Source organism: Aplysia californica, unplaced genomic scaffold (assembly GCF_000002075.1).
Source record: "Aplysia californica isolate F4 #8 unplaced genomic scaffold, AplCal3.0 scaffold00007, whole genome shotgun sequence".
Taxonomy (NCBI): domain Eukaryota; kingdom Metazoa; phylum Mollusca; class Gastropoda; order Aplysiida; family Aplysiidae; genus Aplysia; species Aplysia californica.
In genome coordinates, this window is record NW_004797277.1 from 524,841 (window position 1) to 542,278 (window position 17,438).

General features: G+C 38.2%; 2 protein-coding genes across 3 annotated transcripts in view; one reads left to right on the plus strand and one right to left on the minus strand.

The window, feature by feature from the left end:
• LOC101851906 (enolase 4) overlaps positions 1-5,498 on the minus strand; it is an 11,949-nt gene extending 6,451 nt beyond the window's left edge. Inside the window, exons 1-4 of the mRNA XM_013081791.2 lie at positions 5,417-5,498; positions 1,980-2,206; positions 836-964; positions 173-354 (exon numbers count right to left, since the gene is read on the minus strand). Coding sequence (XP_012937245.1) covers positions 173-354; positions 836-964; positions 1,980-2,135 — 467 coding nt within the window. The 5' untranslated portion in view covers positions 2,136-2,206; positions 5,417-5,498. The remainder of the gene's footprint in view (positions 1-172; positions 355-835; positions 965-1,979; positions 2,207-5,416) is intronic.
• A 119-nt stretch (positions 5,499-5,617) lies between these two features.
• Positions 5,618-17,258, plus strand: LOC101860138 (ankyrin repeat and KH domain-containing protein mask). Of its 2 annotated transcripts, none has more exons than XM_005089563.3 (5): positions 5,618-5,764; positions 10,493-10,725; positions 12,440-12,639; positions 13,650-13,814; positions 14,256-17,258. In XM_005089563.3, exons 2-5 carry the CDS (start codon positions 10,501-10,503, stop codon positions 15,319-15,321), a joined length of 1,656 nt encoding a protein of 551 aa, XP_005089620.1. In that variant the 5' UTR covers positions 5,618-5,764; positions 10,493-10,500; the 3' UTR covers positions 15,322-17,258. The 2 variants fall into 2 exon arrangements, with proteins under 2 accessions (XP_005089620.1, XP_035825169.1); XM_035969276.1 differs by lacking the exon at positions 5,618-5,764 and adding an exon at positions 6,090-6,177.
• Positions 17,259-17,438: the final 180 nt, after the last annotated feature.

The window sequence follows — 17,438 nt, forward strand, 5'->3', positions numbered from 1 at the left end:
ATATATATATCGGAGCATAAATGTTCTTTTGAGTGTTCCTACATTTCATGGAGTTGCACCTCCTACACATGTGCAGTAGATCAATTTGTTACCTTCAACAGGCTGGAAAGGGGAGGGGGTGGGGTGAAGAGGTGAGTATAATTAAGACCAAGTCGTTTTTTAAGAAACTCACAGCACGAGACCATCTATCTCAGCTTGCTGCACTGGGTCCATGCCACACAGCTGACTACTGAGGGTTGAGCTGATCAACTTCACAGCTGCAGCCACAGAGTCGCATGCCTCCAACTCTGCCTTCTCCCGGTCTTCTGGCCGTGTTTTGATGTTAGCACTTGGAATTGTGGAGGAAATCACATGCTAGAAAGAAAAATGTTGAATTCTATGTGTCAAATAATATTTAATAGATAGAGCAACAATGGACCATAAACATCAGCAAACCAATGTGTAAAACATACACTATCATTCAACATCAGTCTCAACGCATAATTATCATAGCACAATCATAAAGTTCTCAACCTGACAAGCATTAAAAGAAACTGAGTTGAAAAGGACCAGAAAAAATGTAAATGGCATCACAATGACAAGAGCAACTTTCAAACTTTACATTATTTTTTAAACATGAAACTATGTTTGATTAATACTTATGTAATGATGTGTACAGCACAATTGAGAGTGTCTTTATATTTGTAAACTTGTTTTTCTACACTCATCATGCTTTCATTTTGAAAAAAAAACTACCCTCATCCAATGCTATCTATGGGACCTTACATTCCTAAGGCACAATAATTAATGGCTCAGCATAACAAAGCCTAAAAGGATCAAAAAAGGAATTTATTACCTTATCCTTATTGTTCATGGTGCAGATCACATCAGTCTGAACAGTTGGCATTCCTGTTGCATCATATACCTGTGTCGCACACAATTTGCTCAGCAGAGCAGCTTTTGTGAATTGGCTGAAGAAATTGACCTGTCATAAAATAGTATAACTTTTTAGATTAACATAACCCTCCCTCCCTCCCTCCCTCCCTCCCTCCCTCTCTCTCTCTCTCTCTCTCTCTCTCTCTCTCTCTCTCTCATAAGGGACGCCAGTAAAATAATGTGAAAATAGTCATTGGTAAGAAAGTAATAGTTCTTTCCACAATCTGTAAACTGAACACAAACTGCAATGTACACTACTTATAGTTTCCAGAGTATCAGTAGCACCAGTGAAGGTACACATAGATATACATGGTGACACTCACAGAATAATGATCAAAGGAAAAGGTGTTTGGTCATACGATGAAAGGAAAGAATCCAAAAGAAATTTTAATCTTCAACAAACTCTTTGCTGTGAAAGGTGAAGATGTAAATAGTTAAAGGCAAGTAATAACGGTTGCTATTTGGAGGATGTGTGTTGAGTGAATCTGGAAGACACGTTACATGCAGGGCACTTACAAATTTCAAAGTCAAAAGCTGACATTTAAAGAGTTGAAGCCATTATTTTTCAAAATAGGCAGTTGAAAGCTTTGGCTTTTGACCTTCCCGAAATAAAAAATCAAGAGAATATTTGTGAGCAGCCAGGGTAATGCAAAGTGTTGGCTCTGTGGTTTCTAAACTTGTGAGTTAAAAGAGACATGAGCAAGTGCATTATTCTCCAACATCACAGTGTGCTCCTTCTCACACAGCAAATTTGATCAGGCACTGGATCCAGGGGCATGGCTGGGGGGAGGCACTGTTGTATCCTCCACATAATCCTGATCTAGCTCCATCAGACTCTCTTTTTATTCCCTTCAAGTGACATTTTTTCGCTGGAAAGATGCTTGCAGAAGACAATGATCTTATCACAGACATCTGAGATTAGTTCCATTCACTTGGGAAGAATTTTCTCAAGGTCTGTTTGCTACATTTTGAGATAAAATGCAAAAAAAATGCATCCATCTTCATGAAAACTATATTGAAAAGCAGTCATATAAAAAAAAAAGTTTTAACATTTTTATACTTACCAAATGACCATACACATCTGAAGGGTCTTCATAAAACATAGAATTTAAAATTTCTTCCATTTTAGCTGGGACTCCATTTTCTTCATAGTACTTTGCCGCTTTCTGCTTGAGAAGGTAAAGTTCCCTTGGATCCCTTGATGATGCTGCTGACGCCATTTTGACAACAAATAAAACACTCGTCTACGTTAAACGTATTGCCAATGCTGTGAGGTAGTTGTCATAAGGACCTGAAACATATATAAATTAGATTTTATTACTTTCTAAAGCACTGAAACAAAGTGATAAAATATTACCAGTTGGGTCATTTATTGTCACAATTACAGCACACAGGAAAAAATAGATAACAGAGCCTGATGTAAAGAAATAGCAAATATTGTGGCCAATTAGTGTAATTCTTGCTTTGATCTTCGAGCTTCAAGATCGACTGAACATTCATAAATCTAGACCTCCCATTTCTTTGGAACAGAATACGCATATAGGTCTTACGAGTAGGCCAAACGGGGAATCAGACCCACTCTGCCCACCTTTCCAGCCCCTACAGCACAAAGTCTGCTTCGACTATAAAGACACCTCAGAAACAGCAATTAAGAAAAGAGAGACAAACATACAAAAGAAGTAGAGGAAAATGACGATAGTAAGTATGATGAAAGAAAAAGCAGCAGTTCCCCATGTGCTGTTTCTTCACAGTAGGAGCATAACATTGATAAATCAGCCCATTTACAATTCTACTGTGCATAAGACCAAGAAAAAGTTACTATCCCGCGTTTGGGAATGGCCTAAAGACAACTTCAGTCAGATAGCACTGCCCTGATTGGGGGCATATAGGTCTTCGACTTGCCATAGATGTTCGTGGTTTGTTTTTATTAGAAAAGTTTTTAAAGCCACTTCATTCTAGATTAAAATTTATTAAATGGCAAACTATGAACCTTTTTTGACCTATGAATCAATACTGGATTATCACAGCTCTGATATTATGTACAAGACTGTATTTTTTTACTCATGGACCCATCTCATGTTCAGATATTCTAATTCTAAAACATTTCTCATGTTAATTTTTACCTGCTTTACACAAATTTTGACTTTATATCCATTGCAAGTCATTAATCTATGCCTGTGGCTACATGTATGTGTACAGCCCTCATGCATACGGCCCTCCCTCCCATACGGCCCTTAGATTTAGATAGAAGTATGCTCATGGCGTTGATAATCGCTCAGCAGGACTGCGTCACTTTATCGATCAATATCTTGGCCAAGACACAGATCGTGTATAACAAGATAGTTCACCCCTCTATAACTGAGCCAAATAAAAAAAGTGTTCTCAATATTCGGTGGCGTCCTCTTCGAAAAAGAACGGACTTTGCGATCAGAGTTACCCTACTTGTGTGAAAATATATATAAAAGTGAAACCAACAAACTGTGCTATTCCTATTCTTCTTCTGGTGAAACGAAAGAGAGCTTCAAAACAAAGACTGCAGCGTCATCTGAACCAATGTGCGGACTTCCGCGGACACCTTTTTGGCTGAGTGAACTATTTGGTTATAATGTACGATATTTGGCCTAGAGACGCTCTACGAGGTCAAGATAACTGGCAAAGTCATTGGTCACTATTTATAACATTGACCTGTAATATACTACGTAATTTTCCATATAAGGAATGCTGAAATTTTCCATTGAAAAAAGGTCAGCGTCTCTGCCCTTTATAGCTGCAGGCTTCCCAATTGGAGTAGATCATCCCTATATATAGGGTCTGTGCGCTTCCCGGGTAGCCCGGCTTAAAATTACGCCCTTTATAAAGGGTCTGCGCGCTTCCAGGGTTTAAGTTTGTCTACTTGTAGTGTCCGGTTTGATAGTTTATGCGCCACCTCAAAGACTAGCTATTATGTGAAGTGGAGGGCCATACCCATAGCCTCGATGCTATGCGTACGGGAGGGCCGTATGCATAGCCAAGCCAGAGGCTATGCATACGGGAGCCGTACGCAGCCATTTCGTTAAAATTTATTAAGCATTGGATATTTTTATATTAATTATCACAATGAATAGGCCTAATATTTGACTTGTTGTTATGTTGTTAACAATATGGGGAGGGGGGTGTTCAGGGGGGCATGTCCCCCTTACCTTAAAAGAATCGGGGGGGGGGGGGGGGGGGTTCAGAGCGGCATGCCCCCCTGTACTTCACCATAATTTGGGGTTCTGGCAAAATTTAGATTTGGTATTTTCTTGAAAACAGTTGATTTGCAAAGGTTTCACAGGCCATATCTGCAGCAAAAATTATGGCAGTTTATCCCCCAAAATAGTGCATCTGCATGCGGGTCTAAAAGTAAACATTTACCTACAAGACAAGTGACTATTATTATAAAGTTAAAGGCATCACTCACATTAAAGTCTAAGACTTGAGATTAATTTCTGATCAAGCATCCTAAAATAGGTGGGTCTCTGACTGAATGTATATTTGCCAAGCAGTTTAATTAATAGGCTACTTAAATCTAATTTGTAAAATATAAGGGGGCCAATACTAAAATACAGTAATTTAAATAATCAGACATTCTCAAGCCCAATATTATACAGCTGCAACCCTTTATTCTAAGTTATAGGCCTAGGCTAATTTATAAAAAATAGGCGATGTTCACGGCCTCCGGAATTTAGTTTGCAATTTAAGGATGATCTTGCTCACTTCAACCCCTACCCTATCCTTTTCCTTCTTCTTTTCACCCCCTCCAACCGTCTCTCCTGCTTTGCATGATCTCCCTTTCAAATTGTCAAGCGTTAATTGCCCGGTCCACACACAGGAAGATGATAGAAGTCGTGTTCCATGCGCTGAGCGAGCGAGGCTTTGTCGACCACAGTTGTTTTGCTGTGCTCGCCTTCGCCCTCGATGATAAATAGATACTCTCGTTGCATTCGGGCCACCGCTGCATTATTTTTTAAGCAAGTGGAGCTGTTTCCTCATTCACTTTGAGTTTGAGCTACCAAAGTGTTTCAGTCGTGCCTCTGTGCCAATGGTGGATGATTCAAGGTGCCGTGAAGGTAGCCTGCAAACTACGTTCACGTACAGCACAGTGAACGACGTCAGCGAAAAATTCCATTCCCTGATCTAAAGTCTAAATCATATGTTTACAATTCGAAATTTTATTACTTAACTCACCATGTAGAATTCCTTTGATCTAAAGGATCACTCACCCTTACTACTCACTCAACTGGACTATTTCGATTTTGAAGCGACCTTTGACTTTATTTTTATCAATGATGATCAATTCAACACAAACTCAATTCAAAATCCTCTTTTAAAACTAGAATCTAGATCTATTTACGAATTAAACAGGCACTTCTAATGTTACTGTAGAATCCACTCTATGCCATTGACTTCTTATCGTAAAACAATAAAACAGATCTTTTGGCCCTGTCGGTTCAAACACGGTGTAAACATTCACTTCACTTACCTTTCGATCAAGATCTTCCATTTACGCCGCCATATTCCAGTTACCAAGGAAGTGAAGCTTTTCGGAATGGTTAGCGACATTATTGATTACAGAAATTAAAAGTTATTTTATAATACAATGGTTCCAAAGATTTCAAAACGACTATTTTTCATATCTGATCAGTTCAATAATTTGTTTTTCTTCCTGAGTACTTTTACTATTTTACGACGTTTTTGTGAAAACAATATGGCTGAGCGTCGTTAGTGACGGATGAAAGTAAAGCGGAAACACAATGGTGACTATAAAGGAACTAAGATGAAATAATGCGACAGCCCTAAAACAAACACCCTCTCCAGTTTCTTATAAAAGGTAAGAATTAGTCTGTCAAACTGTATTGGCTGGAAAATATGTTAAGCTGTAGTTTTAGGGGCGATTTTGTAGTTTCGTTCGTTAAAGTCAAGCAGGGGGGTTTCAGGGGGGCTTGCTCCCCTGACCTAAAAAAAAACCATGGAGGTTGGGGGGGTTCAGGGGGGCATGCCCCCCTGAATTTTATCCTAATTTGATGTTTTGCAGTTAGGTTGCATCCCTGCTCTTTGTGTAGCCTAATTCAAATAGTATTTGGTCTTCAAGACTTCTGGATTTCTTCTCTGGATGTAAACAAATGGATCGTGGACTTTAACGAACGGAACTACAAGATCACCGTTTTAGGAAAGATCAAGTCTTACTAACTTTGACTTTGATTTTCGGGAGGACTTATTATCCGTAAAGCGACTGTGCTATGAGTATGAGACAAATCTACCCCTATCATATCATGCCCTATGAAATTGGGGTAGGGGTTGGGGTAGAGTTAGATTCTAGGTTAGGGTTAGGCCACTTCTTTATTGTGTTTGTTGGGGTGCAGTTGCTCGTTACAGAAGTCCCTCCGTTTTTATTTTACTTTGGGTTGAGAATTTCAGAGAATGAATTAATTCAGAATGGATTGTCGTAGTTTATATAAATTTGGTCGAGTTGCTGCTTGAATGGCAATGCTACATCCTAGTCACTGATCTACCTCTGGATTGGCCCAAATATAGATGACGTATTTCCGCCATCTATTTTTGTCGTCTTCCAGTTCCGGGGCTTTTCTCTCCAGTTGACTAGATCTCACCACCGTGGCAGGCCCACTTTGCCACTAAACGTGCGATGGGTTTCATCACTAGATCTAGGTTTCATCGCCGACTGCTTGGGCTGTGTGTGCGCACGTGTGTGTGTGTACGTGTATGTGAGCACGCGCTTGTGTGTGTGCATGTGTTTGTGTGTGTGTGTGCATGTGTGCACACGCTTGTGTGTGTGTGTGTGTGTGTGTGTGTCTGTGTGTACAACTTTGAGGAGAAAGTAAATTTATGGAACGAGAATTTCTGAGATTGTTTATAAAAGATAACACAAATACCAACAAAAAAAAACGCGGCGAGATCTTGTCAACATTTTATACTGGCGAGTCGCGGCGAGGGAAACCCAAGAGTGTTGAGAAAAACCCCGGAAGACGACAAAAATAGATAGCGAAAATATGTCATCTATATTTGGGCCAATCACAGTCGAAATGTGTTCTAGGTGCTCGCTGTAGCTTCATGTAACAAAAAGTTGCAGAGAAGTATTCAAACTGTAATATACTACAAACGTGGGGTTAGCATTATTGAAGGAATCAAGACGAGATTCCTGTTTTAGTGTCAGTGCATATTCATGCATCTTCTAGGCTATCCAATCTAGATTAGATCACATAACCTGCACAGATGGCTCAGCATTGAAGGCTGATCATGTCCACAGTGAGTCTGGGTAAGGTAAACGTACAAGGATGAATGCAAAGAGTGGCGATAGAGAAATGAGCTAGGGGTGCTGGAGTATCTGCACTGTACTGTAGAACCGATTACACTTTGTACATTCTTTGTATTATAAATATATTAATCTAGTCTTTCTTTGATTAAATATATATATACGGTCGAACCTGCCTTTACGGAAACCTGTGTAAAACGGAAACCTGTCTTAACGGAATCACCCCACTCCCCCCTTGATATATATATTCCTCTTTAATTACCTGCATTAAATGGAAACCTGTCCAATATGGAAACAGAAAGAAAAATCCGCTCCCCTACGAGGGTTTCACCTGTCTAAGTCGGAAAATACTTTGCCCGCTCGGCCCTGACTTGAAACAGAACTCGCAAGTTTGGTTCTGCCGACGAGGAAAGGGAGTACGGGTGCATTTTTGGGGTAGATGTTACCCCATCATGTGAGCCATGAGTGATGCAGATGGTCAGGGTAGTGTGGGTGTGAAATCTCACGACTGCTCGTGAGAGTCCTTGAGTAGCGAGCCACTACGGAAACTTTCCTGGGTAGCCAGAGGCCAGAGGTGTGAAATTAGATTGACCAATGCCTACCGCCCTGATCATACGGCCAGCCGAGACAAGAGTTCCTCGAATTGTTGTTACATGATGGCAGTGAGGGGTGGCATTGGTTAACTTGTTACTCTGATGGGGGTGCTACGGGTGGAAGCAAAGGAGATGTTCAAACATTACTGTTTTTAATAGGTCAAACAATGGTCCTATGAAAGGCAAGCACTGGTGGTAATTGGATAAGTAAGACTGACGCATGTCATTATCAGACAGGATAGCAATTGAGAGGTGTGAAGTTTTGACCACTGCTTGCCGATCAGACAAGGGACCCTTGATCCCACCGGCTGGGCCTTTGACCCCCCCCCCCCCTCCATCTCCCCTTGAATTCCCCTGTCTGAGACAGAAAATGTAATTTTTTTCTGGCTCCCTTGCAATTCTGTCTTTCACAGGTTCGACTGTATATATATGTGATATATATATGTATTCATTTCATCAATATCAACTGCTGTAGAAGAAGAGGTTGAACTTTTTGTTGCGCCTCTCTTCTTCGGAGCTGGTACGCGCCACAACATATGATGCATATCCTGTGATGCTTCTGGAAATAGGGCCTATATTTTAAAAAATAAAATATAACATTGATGTAAGCTCTGAAAGAGTCTTGAACGCGCCATGATAAACCATCTTTTCCAAGCCAAATATAATACATCGTGTGGGAAATGCATAAAAGCAATACTACTTATCTTTCATCAAACGCTAAATTTAACCCTATCTGTGCGCTTTGGGGTCATTTTGTACCCCCGGGGTTGTATTCTTCATATTTTCAAATACATCTAGTACGAAGATCTCTCTGAAACCTTCAGTATTTCTCAAAAAATCGTTTTGACAGACTGCTATTAGAAGCGTACGGATCGGATTAACGAGTGAATTTCCTTTTTGGAAAGTGGTTGCACAGAGTTCCCCACGTCGTATGGATACGATAATAAAACACAACATATAGATAGGGTTAAGCTGACAGTCATCAGCAATCTTGCAAAGAGCAATGATAACAAAACATTTGTAATATAGTGGAGCTCGAGATGATCACTTATATTTTTTGTCTATGCATTTTACTGTTGCTACCACACTTATGATAAAGTGAAATGTTAGACAGTTAACTGCAAAGCTGTCTTCGCGATGTGCAAATAGTAACTTTATTAGAGGCAACAAATTGCCTTCTTATAAACAACTGATTGGATTCAGTTAATTAATATCTTCTATCCTAAGAGCTTAAAGTATTGGTAGTAAGAGGAAAATGTCTCCTATTTTATCTGTTGCAACAACAAAAAAACACGATTAGTCATCCCACATTTTGTATTTCCTTATAAATGTGAATGTAATTCCTTTTTTTATGGTAACGAATTGATATGCTCTATCACTGATGTGATCTTCTTTTGTTATAAATAAAAGCGGGTAAACTCTCACAAAAAAGCAACAACAAAAAATACATTGAATTAAAGTAAGGTTCATTGTTGACCAATGTAGAGAGGACATGCGGGAATACTCCATCACCCGTTTTAGCACATTTAATCTATCGATGCTTTTCGCACTGATCGTTCACCTCACTGAGAACCAAGCCAGCCTTCAGCAATGTCAGAGCCAATTGTGCTGGTTATGCAGCCTGTACTAAGATAACCTAGCATACATCAATCCAAATTTTATGTGATGTAGCCAGCTGCATTGTGACATTTCACCCAATGGCTCATTTTCTACCGTCAGAAATGCTGCTCAGTCCTTGGTTTATGGCCAATAGCCACCTTTAACTTTAACATCTTGGCAAATTTGTTCATTATTAAAAGTCTTGTCCAATCAGATTCTCACAAATTCAATTTGTTGTCTGTGGTGTAGCAATAGGGGCTTTTGCTGTTGTGTGCTGGAGACCCGAGTTTGATTCCCTAACGGGGAGAATCATATGTGTCATGCTGCTGTGGAATCAGGGGCTCATCAATTATGGATCACATGGAGTTATTGGTATCCTCTTATAGCCTATATATTCGCCTTGCTTTTGATGAAAAAATATCCAAATATCTTGAATACAAGTCAAGATATTGGTAAGTTAAGGAGGTAGAGGTTGCCTGATTTCAGAGGTAAAGTCAGCAAGAAAATGACCGCCAAAGTTGAACTATTTCCTTAGCTTGAGAGTCCTTGGAAACTGAAAATTTACATCCTTTATGCCTTTAATCAACGTTTTTCACTAAAATCCACAAATAAATGTGTTCTTTAATGGGCATGAAAGGTGTTGAGGCAAAAAAACAAAAAATTCGATAAAAATTACCAAACCTGTGGAAAAATGCCAGTTTCTTGACTTTCATTATTTTGACGAGCGCCTGATTTCATCACACTGCCTCACATATTTGTCAAGTATCTTGGTCATTCTGCTGGGATGTTGTCCCTCTCAGACTGGGTTGGCCCTGCCTGCATGATCTAAATTGTGTCAATGGGTGTGTAAAAACACCTACATTAAGAAAAAAGATGCACTCACAAACTCTTACAAAACTCTGTTTGATTTTTTCTTGAGCCTACTATCGGTTAGAAAACTAATTTCTCTGCATTTTGAAATGCAACACTTTGAGTCAAAAGAAGTAAACTATTTTTCTGGTTAGAGTTGGACCAGAAAAATGACCATAAGCTCCTGATCAAACAGTCAATTCATCAAAGAAAGCTTGAGTTTGATTTGATATTTCTGTCTTCACAGCTGTTGGGATGTCTACCTTAAGCACTCCCAAGACACAGACAGCGGGATCACAGACATGGGGCTCGGGGTTTTCAGATTCAGCCAGAGGCCCTGCACTTCGAAGGCGCCGGACAAAAATGGTGTCTGAGAAAAAGATAGCAGATGATGAATTCATGGCTGCTGCAATTGGTGATGTGGAATGGCTAAAACAGAGTTTGAGAGATGCAGGACCTGACATAAACTTTGACAAAAATGTAAGTAAGCCATGTAATATGTCTGCTGTTTGAAAACTTTTACAAATTTGCTACTTCAGAATTACAAAGTTGTTGTTGTTGTTAGCGATCCAGTAGCTCCTGAGCGTTAACTCTTCTGCATGATGCCATTCGGTAATAGCTGCATGTCTGTTTTAATTGTTGTTTTGAGGAGTAGAGGCAGTTAGATGTGTGGGGTAGCTTGGGAAGAAAACATCCCCTTAAATCAGTTAGTTTTCTACAGAAGAACAGATGATGTTCCACTGTCTCTGCTGAGGGGGTGGTCACATAGTGGGCAGGCAGCAGACTGCTTTACTCCAATTCGGTTGAGATGTTGGTTTAGGGGTACATGTTGTGTTCTAAGGAAGATTATGGATTGATCTCCCCTCCTCAACTCATTGATTGGATCTTTGACCAGTGGTTTATTTATGTGGCCATACATCCTCCTTCCTGTCGTACCTGGGAATTACAAAGTTCTAACTGACATTTTTGGCCATTTTGATTACTAAGACCATGGGGTCAGAAACCAAATATTCTATCTGCTCTGCCAAAATCGTAAGATTATTCGGAGTTGTTGTCAAGATATTAAAACAATTGCATTAGAAAAAGATTGACATGGTGTGAAACTGAAAATTGTTGGCGTCAAATTTAGATAAAACTTTGTAATTCTGAGGTAGGGAAATAGCCATGGTTTTAAATAATAAATATTTAAGGGACTGGCTATTTGAACGTTTTATTAGAAAAATGCAACAGGACCAGAATGAAAATGCTCCTTGTGCCAAATTGTTTATTTTCGTTACCAATTAAAATTCTTTTTGCTGTCACTACTATGAAACTATCTTTTTAAAGTTAGAAACTGTGTACCGGTTAATTCGTTATACACTTGAAATTCTCGTTTTTGGAGGGTTTTTTCTTAGACAATGCTGATGGATGAAAAAATTTTAGAGACCCAAAATACTTGCTTTTGTGTGTAGTGTCAAAGGGTTGTTTGTTGGTCCTTCGTTATTCCATTATCAAGCCAAGTTCTCTGATTGCGCAGGCTCAGTATACTTCCCCACTCACATATCCAACGTGTTTTGCAATATATTGTGAACATGGTGACGCGGCTTAAAATCAGGCCAGTCGTGATGAAAAAGCAGAACTCTAAAAAAGATATGCTCATATACCACTGAATGACAATACCCAGATATCTCGTTAGTGCCTTGCCTGGGAGATCAACAATTTGTGATCATACAAACACAATATCATCAGCTATTGGGTTTTTTTCTTTTTTCCCCACGCAGTGGTCATCCTTATGATTCCTTTTAGCAATTCTGGTAAGATCAAAACAATCATCTCGTCCACAATGTGTCAATATTATCTATATTTATTTTATAAAGATCAACTTCCTTTATAGAATGCATGACAAATTGCCCTGTAGACTGTAAATTATGAGGTTTGTCACAGTACGGTAGTTTTTCCTTAATGTATTATGAAAAAAGGCACTCGCCATCTTTGGGTTTGGGAGTTGGGGTGGGGGCAGGTGTTAATGGGAAATTCTTTTCCTCACCTTGGGTCTGAAAATTTGCCCCAGATTTTAATGTAAAGTCTTGAAAGCAAAGAGTTAACATAATAGTATGTTTTGCCAACGTATGCCCAGTTTTCTCAAAAATCGTTATTGGCCTAATGTTGTGTTGTAATATTTTAAAGGACTTCTTTTTTCTGTTATTTGATACAGGGTTTAACAGCCATCCACTTAGCTGCAATTCATGGACGGTTAGAATGTCTCAAAGTCTGCATTGAGAAATTCAAAATTGACATCAATCTTCCAAGTTCAACTGGCTGGAGAGCTGTCCATCTCTGCATCAGCAATCAGACTGGAAAAAGATCTTTACAATGTCTAGCATACTTGTTGGAGAAATCAGCAGATCACTCCCTGTAAGTTTTTTTAGTTCTATATCAATGTAGGTGTGTTGTGTGATAAAAGTGTGAAGACAAGGAATTAAACCATTGTTCCCATAAGGATAGAACTCAAGGGAAAAGGAAGAAGGAGTGTTATGTTCAATCTGAAAACTGTATTGATATTTTGTTTCAAGTTCATGAGACACAGCCCTGATCGAGGCATATATTGGAGATGAGCTGTCTATGCATTTATTTTTCTTTAAACTACAGATTTCATAAGAAAGCATGAGGATGTGGTCATAAGTAAATCAGATTGAGAAGGTATGTTTCAAACTCACTGGAATAAAATTTTGTTCCCATGTATCCCTGCTATTTCCTCCAATGTACAAGTGTTCTGTGATAATGAGGGTGAAGTAACAGTATAATACTGGAGAAAAAAAACAACTCCAAAACATAGGTACCAAGAAAAACTTATAAAAAGCAGTGGTTCATATAGATTAGTATTAGATTGACTGAAAAATTTCTGCTCACCCCCATTTACTAAGTGCACAGGTCGTGAAAACAAACTCTTTCATTCAAAGTGTTCTAATTGTGCATCTATCATTTATTATTACCTAGTATATTAAGTAATGTATTAGCCCTTAATTTCAAGTCATAAATCTTTATTCTGATCTCTCTTTTAAATTACATATTATATGGATCTTCTTCCGTTTCCATAACGCTGTCCTCTTTAAAGGGATTAGAAGGGCTTAGACAATATCCCCATCTTTGCTAACAACTTTGCAAAGTTCGTCAAAATTACCTTTGTCATAAAAAAAGACTGTTATCTTTATAAGCAAAGTATCCATGATGGTCTGATTACTTGAAAGCTTGTTTCTGTTCGTGAAATTCACACAATACAAAAAGTGGTTCAGTTAATGTTCAGATTGACAGCATTTCATAATCTGCTGTTAACTTTTATTGAACTTATAGTAAGCAAATTGAATGTGAATATATAGCGTTGTGAGCTTAGGCAGTAATTTACTTTATCAATTGTTTTTTTCTAGTGCAAATGATGATGGCATCACACCAGTGCATCAAGCTGCCAGTGAGGGTCATGTGCAGTGTCTAAAGATGTTGCTGGAGGTGGGAGCTAGGTTGGACAAGCAGGACTGTCGTGGCAACACACCACTGGATCTTGCCAAGCTATGGGGTCACCGGAAGTGTGCTAGGTTTGTGGAAGGTTTTTTTTTTTATGTGTGTTACCCTGCAGCTGGCCAAAATGAGCTTCCGGTTTAAATTTGTGTTAATAAGTGTTTGTGTTATTTTGAGAATGTGTGTGTGGAAGGAGGTGGGAAGGGGTGTTAAAAAATGTACCTTTTCGGTGCCAATCACTGATCACTGAGGGGAGAATGGAGACATTGGTGGCAAGAAATATTGGTTTTTTAGCAGAATCCTTTTAGACAGATACATTAATTTATGCCTAGTTCAAGTTCAAGGAAGTGAAAACACAGTGGTCACCAGGAATTGTTTTAATGTACTTAAATCAGTTACAGTTTTCATGTGAGGTGGTTTCTGTATGCAATGAATATTCATATGTGCAAACTGTTACCTAAATTTCTATACGGGTAAAGCCAAAGATTTTTTTTTTTTCTTTTCTTCTACTATTCCAGAATCCTTGCTGCTGAAATGTGGCACCAGGACAAGGACAATGTAGCGAAGGAAATGCAACAGTTGAAGAAGGTGAAAATGCAACAAGTTCTCAAAGAGCTCGAGGACGAAGAGGAGATGAAGGCTGCCAGGCAGTTTTATGGTGAAGAAGCGTTTAATCAGTGGATGACATCGAAAAGCTTGACAGAAACAATTCCAAACACACTAGAGAAAGCACAAGGAAAACAAAGTAATAAGGACTCCGGCTATAAACCCAACAGTGTGGCAAGGAAGAAAGATGCTTCTAAACCCCTGAAAATCTCTACAGATGCAAGAAAGATAAGTGAAAGATCATTTGATAGAGAGGATTTTCCCACAGAGATAAGTGATGAGGAGTTACTGAGGGGTCTACAGAGCGATTCTGAGAGAGATAAACAAGGAGATGCTGTTACAACACCAAAAAAGATGGGTCCTCCATTTTTCAATGACAAAGAATGGAACAAGTCTACAAAAGCTCCAGAGAGTACCTATATAACTAACCTTACTGATGATTTTCCAAGAGATGAGTACACCATGATGCCTCAAGTAAAAGGCATCCCCAAATTTTATGAGGGTAAGTTTGTACGTCCAATAACGCCAAACACTGTTGACGAAGACATCAAAAGAAGAGGGTCTCAGGTGAAACTCCGGCGGCCTAGACTGCCTAATGAAGTCATTAGGAGTGTTTTAGCCAAAGACTCAAGTGCAATTGATAGAGGAATGATTTTTAAATGTAAACACATTGGCGATGTGCACACAAAAAAGAAATATGAAGTAGATGAGAAAGGTCGCCCCGAAGCCCCTTTGCATTTGTCTAATGACGTACGCTCCCAGATGGTACAGAATAGTGTCAGGTTTTTGCACGCAGCGCGGAAGAGTTCAAACTCCAAATCTGATTCAAGTAGAACAAAAATGACAGGATCTGAATGGATGACAGATACATTCCCATTACCGATGGTGATGCAAACTCTGAAGCAAATGTCAAAACCTGCTCATTTTCCTAATTCACATGGCAATGAGTATGTCTTCGCTTTTAGCAATGTAAAGTGAAAATGTACATGATAACAACAATGGTAGTGAGATTATGGCTGTCTCATATTGTATAAATTCGAGAAATATATTTTTCTTTTCTTTTCATTTTGTTCAATCAAAAGTTGCTTCTTCATTTTATTCATTGCACAGATCTTTATTGCATTGCATTTCTTAATGAAAAAGAAACTGTCTCAGATCTTGGTAGGACAAAGGACAATGTACTCTTTTGCATGCATTTGTTTTTGACAATACTAAATCCAATTTTCAGGAATTGTACTTTGGCCTGCAACATTCTTGAATCTGAAAGAAAATATTAACACTGTGCACATGGAATGTAGGCCTGCTACTTTGCTGTAGATTGAATAGTTATTTTTAATAATAAATCTTTTACGTCACAATTGCCAAAATAAACGAGTTTGAATATGTTATGTATTGGAAGATACATCATTGTGTTGTGTGGGGTGCATCTTTTGATGTGACTTTTTAAAGTAACACTTTTTGTGTCTTAACTGTATTTATATATTATAACTTTATAAAGTGATAATTTTTTAAGTGTTTGCATTCTTTATGACTGTTGGTTTTAAAAGAAAGTGTTTGTTACATTAAAGTACATTGTCATTTTGTTTTGAAGTAATGCTGATTTAGAAAGATAATGCTGACAATATTGACATTTTATGATTAGGACTGCTGACTTTTTGAGAGCTGTTTTGAATTTTCTTGAATCTGGACTGCTGATCCGTGAGAATTTTATGTGTCATGTATTTTATTCAGATATTTGTGACGCTAAAGTTTCAGAGTGAACATTCCTATTGAGTTCAATTGTCTTTTGACAAGAAAATATTTACAACTTTGTAATTATACCTACTACTTTCATCATGAAGCACCAAAGATCAGGAGTGTAGGAACCAAAAATTACAGAGGTGCAAAGCTTTGATCTTCTACTAATGATAAAGAAAATGTTGGGGGTTTTTTAATCATTAAGTTGCAAAACAGATGAAGTTTTAAAAAGTGTTTCCTCAATAAAGAAACTTCAATTTCTATAATGTTGTACACATATTGGCAATCTACCTTTGAAAGCCTAGATGTGTAGTTTTCCCTGTATGTTTTGAATTGGCTGCAAAATTCAGTACTTTTATGTACAGCCAACTTCTATCAAATTTTCTGTATTTTCTGGATTTAGTGTGAGTTGGGTTTTTTTGGTCACTTAAACAGCATTTGAACACAGAGTAGTTCGTGAGTATAGTTTATTAATGAGTTTTATGTGCTTACTTAACTCATGTTTAGTATATTATTGGAAAGTCCTGTTAATAAGATTAGTTAAATAACATGAATTTCAAATAGCCTTTTATGTACACGAAAAACAGTGGGCTGTGACTAAAAAATTACAACTGAGGCAGTAAACTTGAGTGAAGATTTTGCAGTTGTCAACAAGAGGGAATAGCCACAATTAACTGAAGTCATGAGGCTAGACAAAATTTGCATCAACCACAACTGCTCATCTGTATTTTAATATCCAGATTTTGTTCCCCTCTTTCATTGAGCATCACACAACAAAACAAAAAGATGAAAGAGCCCTATAGATAAGGTTATTACCCCAGAATTTTCTTAGCCTGTTTGCCTTACTAAAAATGCCTGCTCTATTTCTGTGCCATTCGCTCCCAAATGAAGTGTCAGCTGGATATGGTTTTGTGATAACTCAATAATTAATCAGTTTGCTTAATAAATGAAATAGCTGACCCATGAGGTTTCAAGACTTGCAATCCATTCTTTTACTCTTTTTGTACTATATTCAGATATACTGTTTTTCAGTAATATTTCTTTTATGTTTGTGAAGCTGGTGTTACATTTTGTACTTTTGCATTTGCCAAAGAAGAAAAATATAGATCTATCTATGAATGTCAAATATATCGGAGCTGTTTGAAGTCAAAATAAAATTCAGGACATCCTATCAAGTTTCACTGCGAGTTGAATTTGTTTTAACAATCACATTATATTTGTTGAGTTGTGAGCGCAGACTGGAAAAACTCCTCCTCCTACGACAATTTGCACTCCCATTAACAAAAAATCAAATGTGGTGACTGTAGAATCATAAAAGTATATAGACTCTGAAGAAACGACTTCACACTTCAAATGAA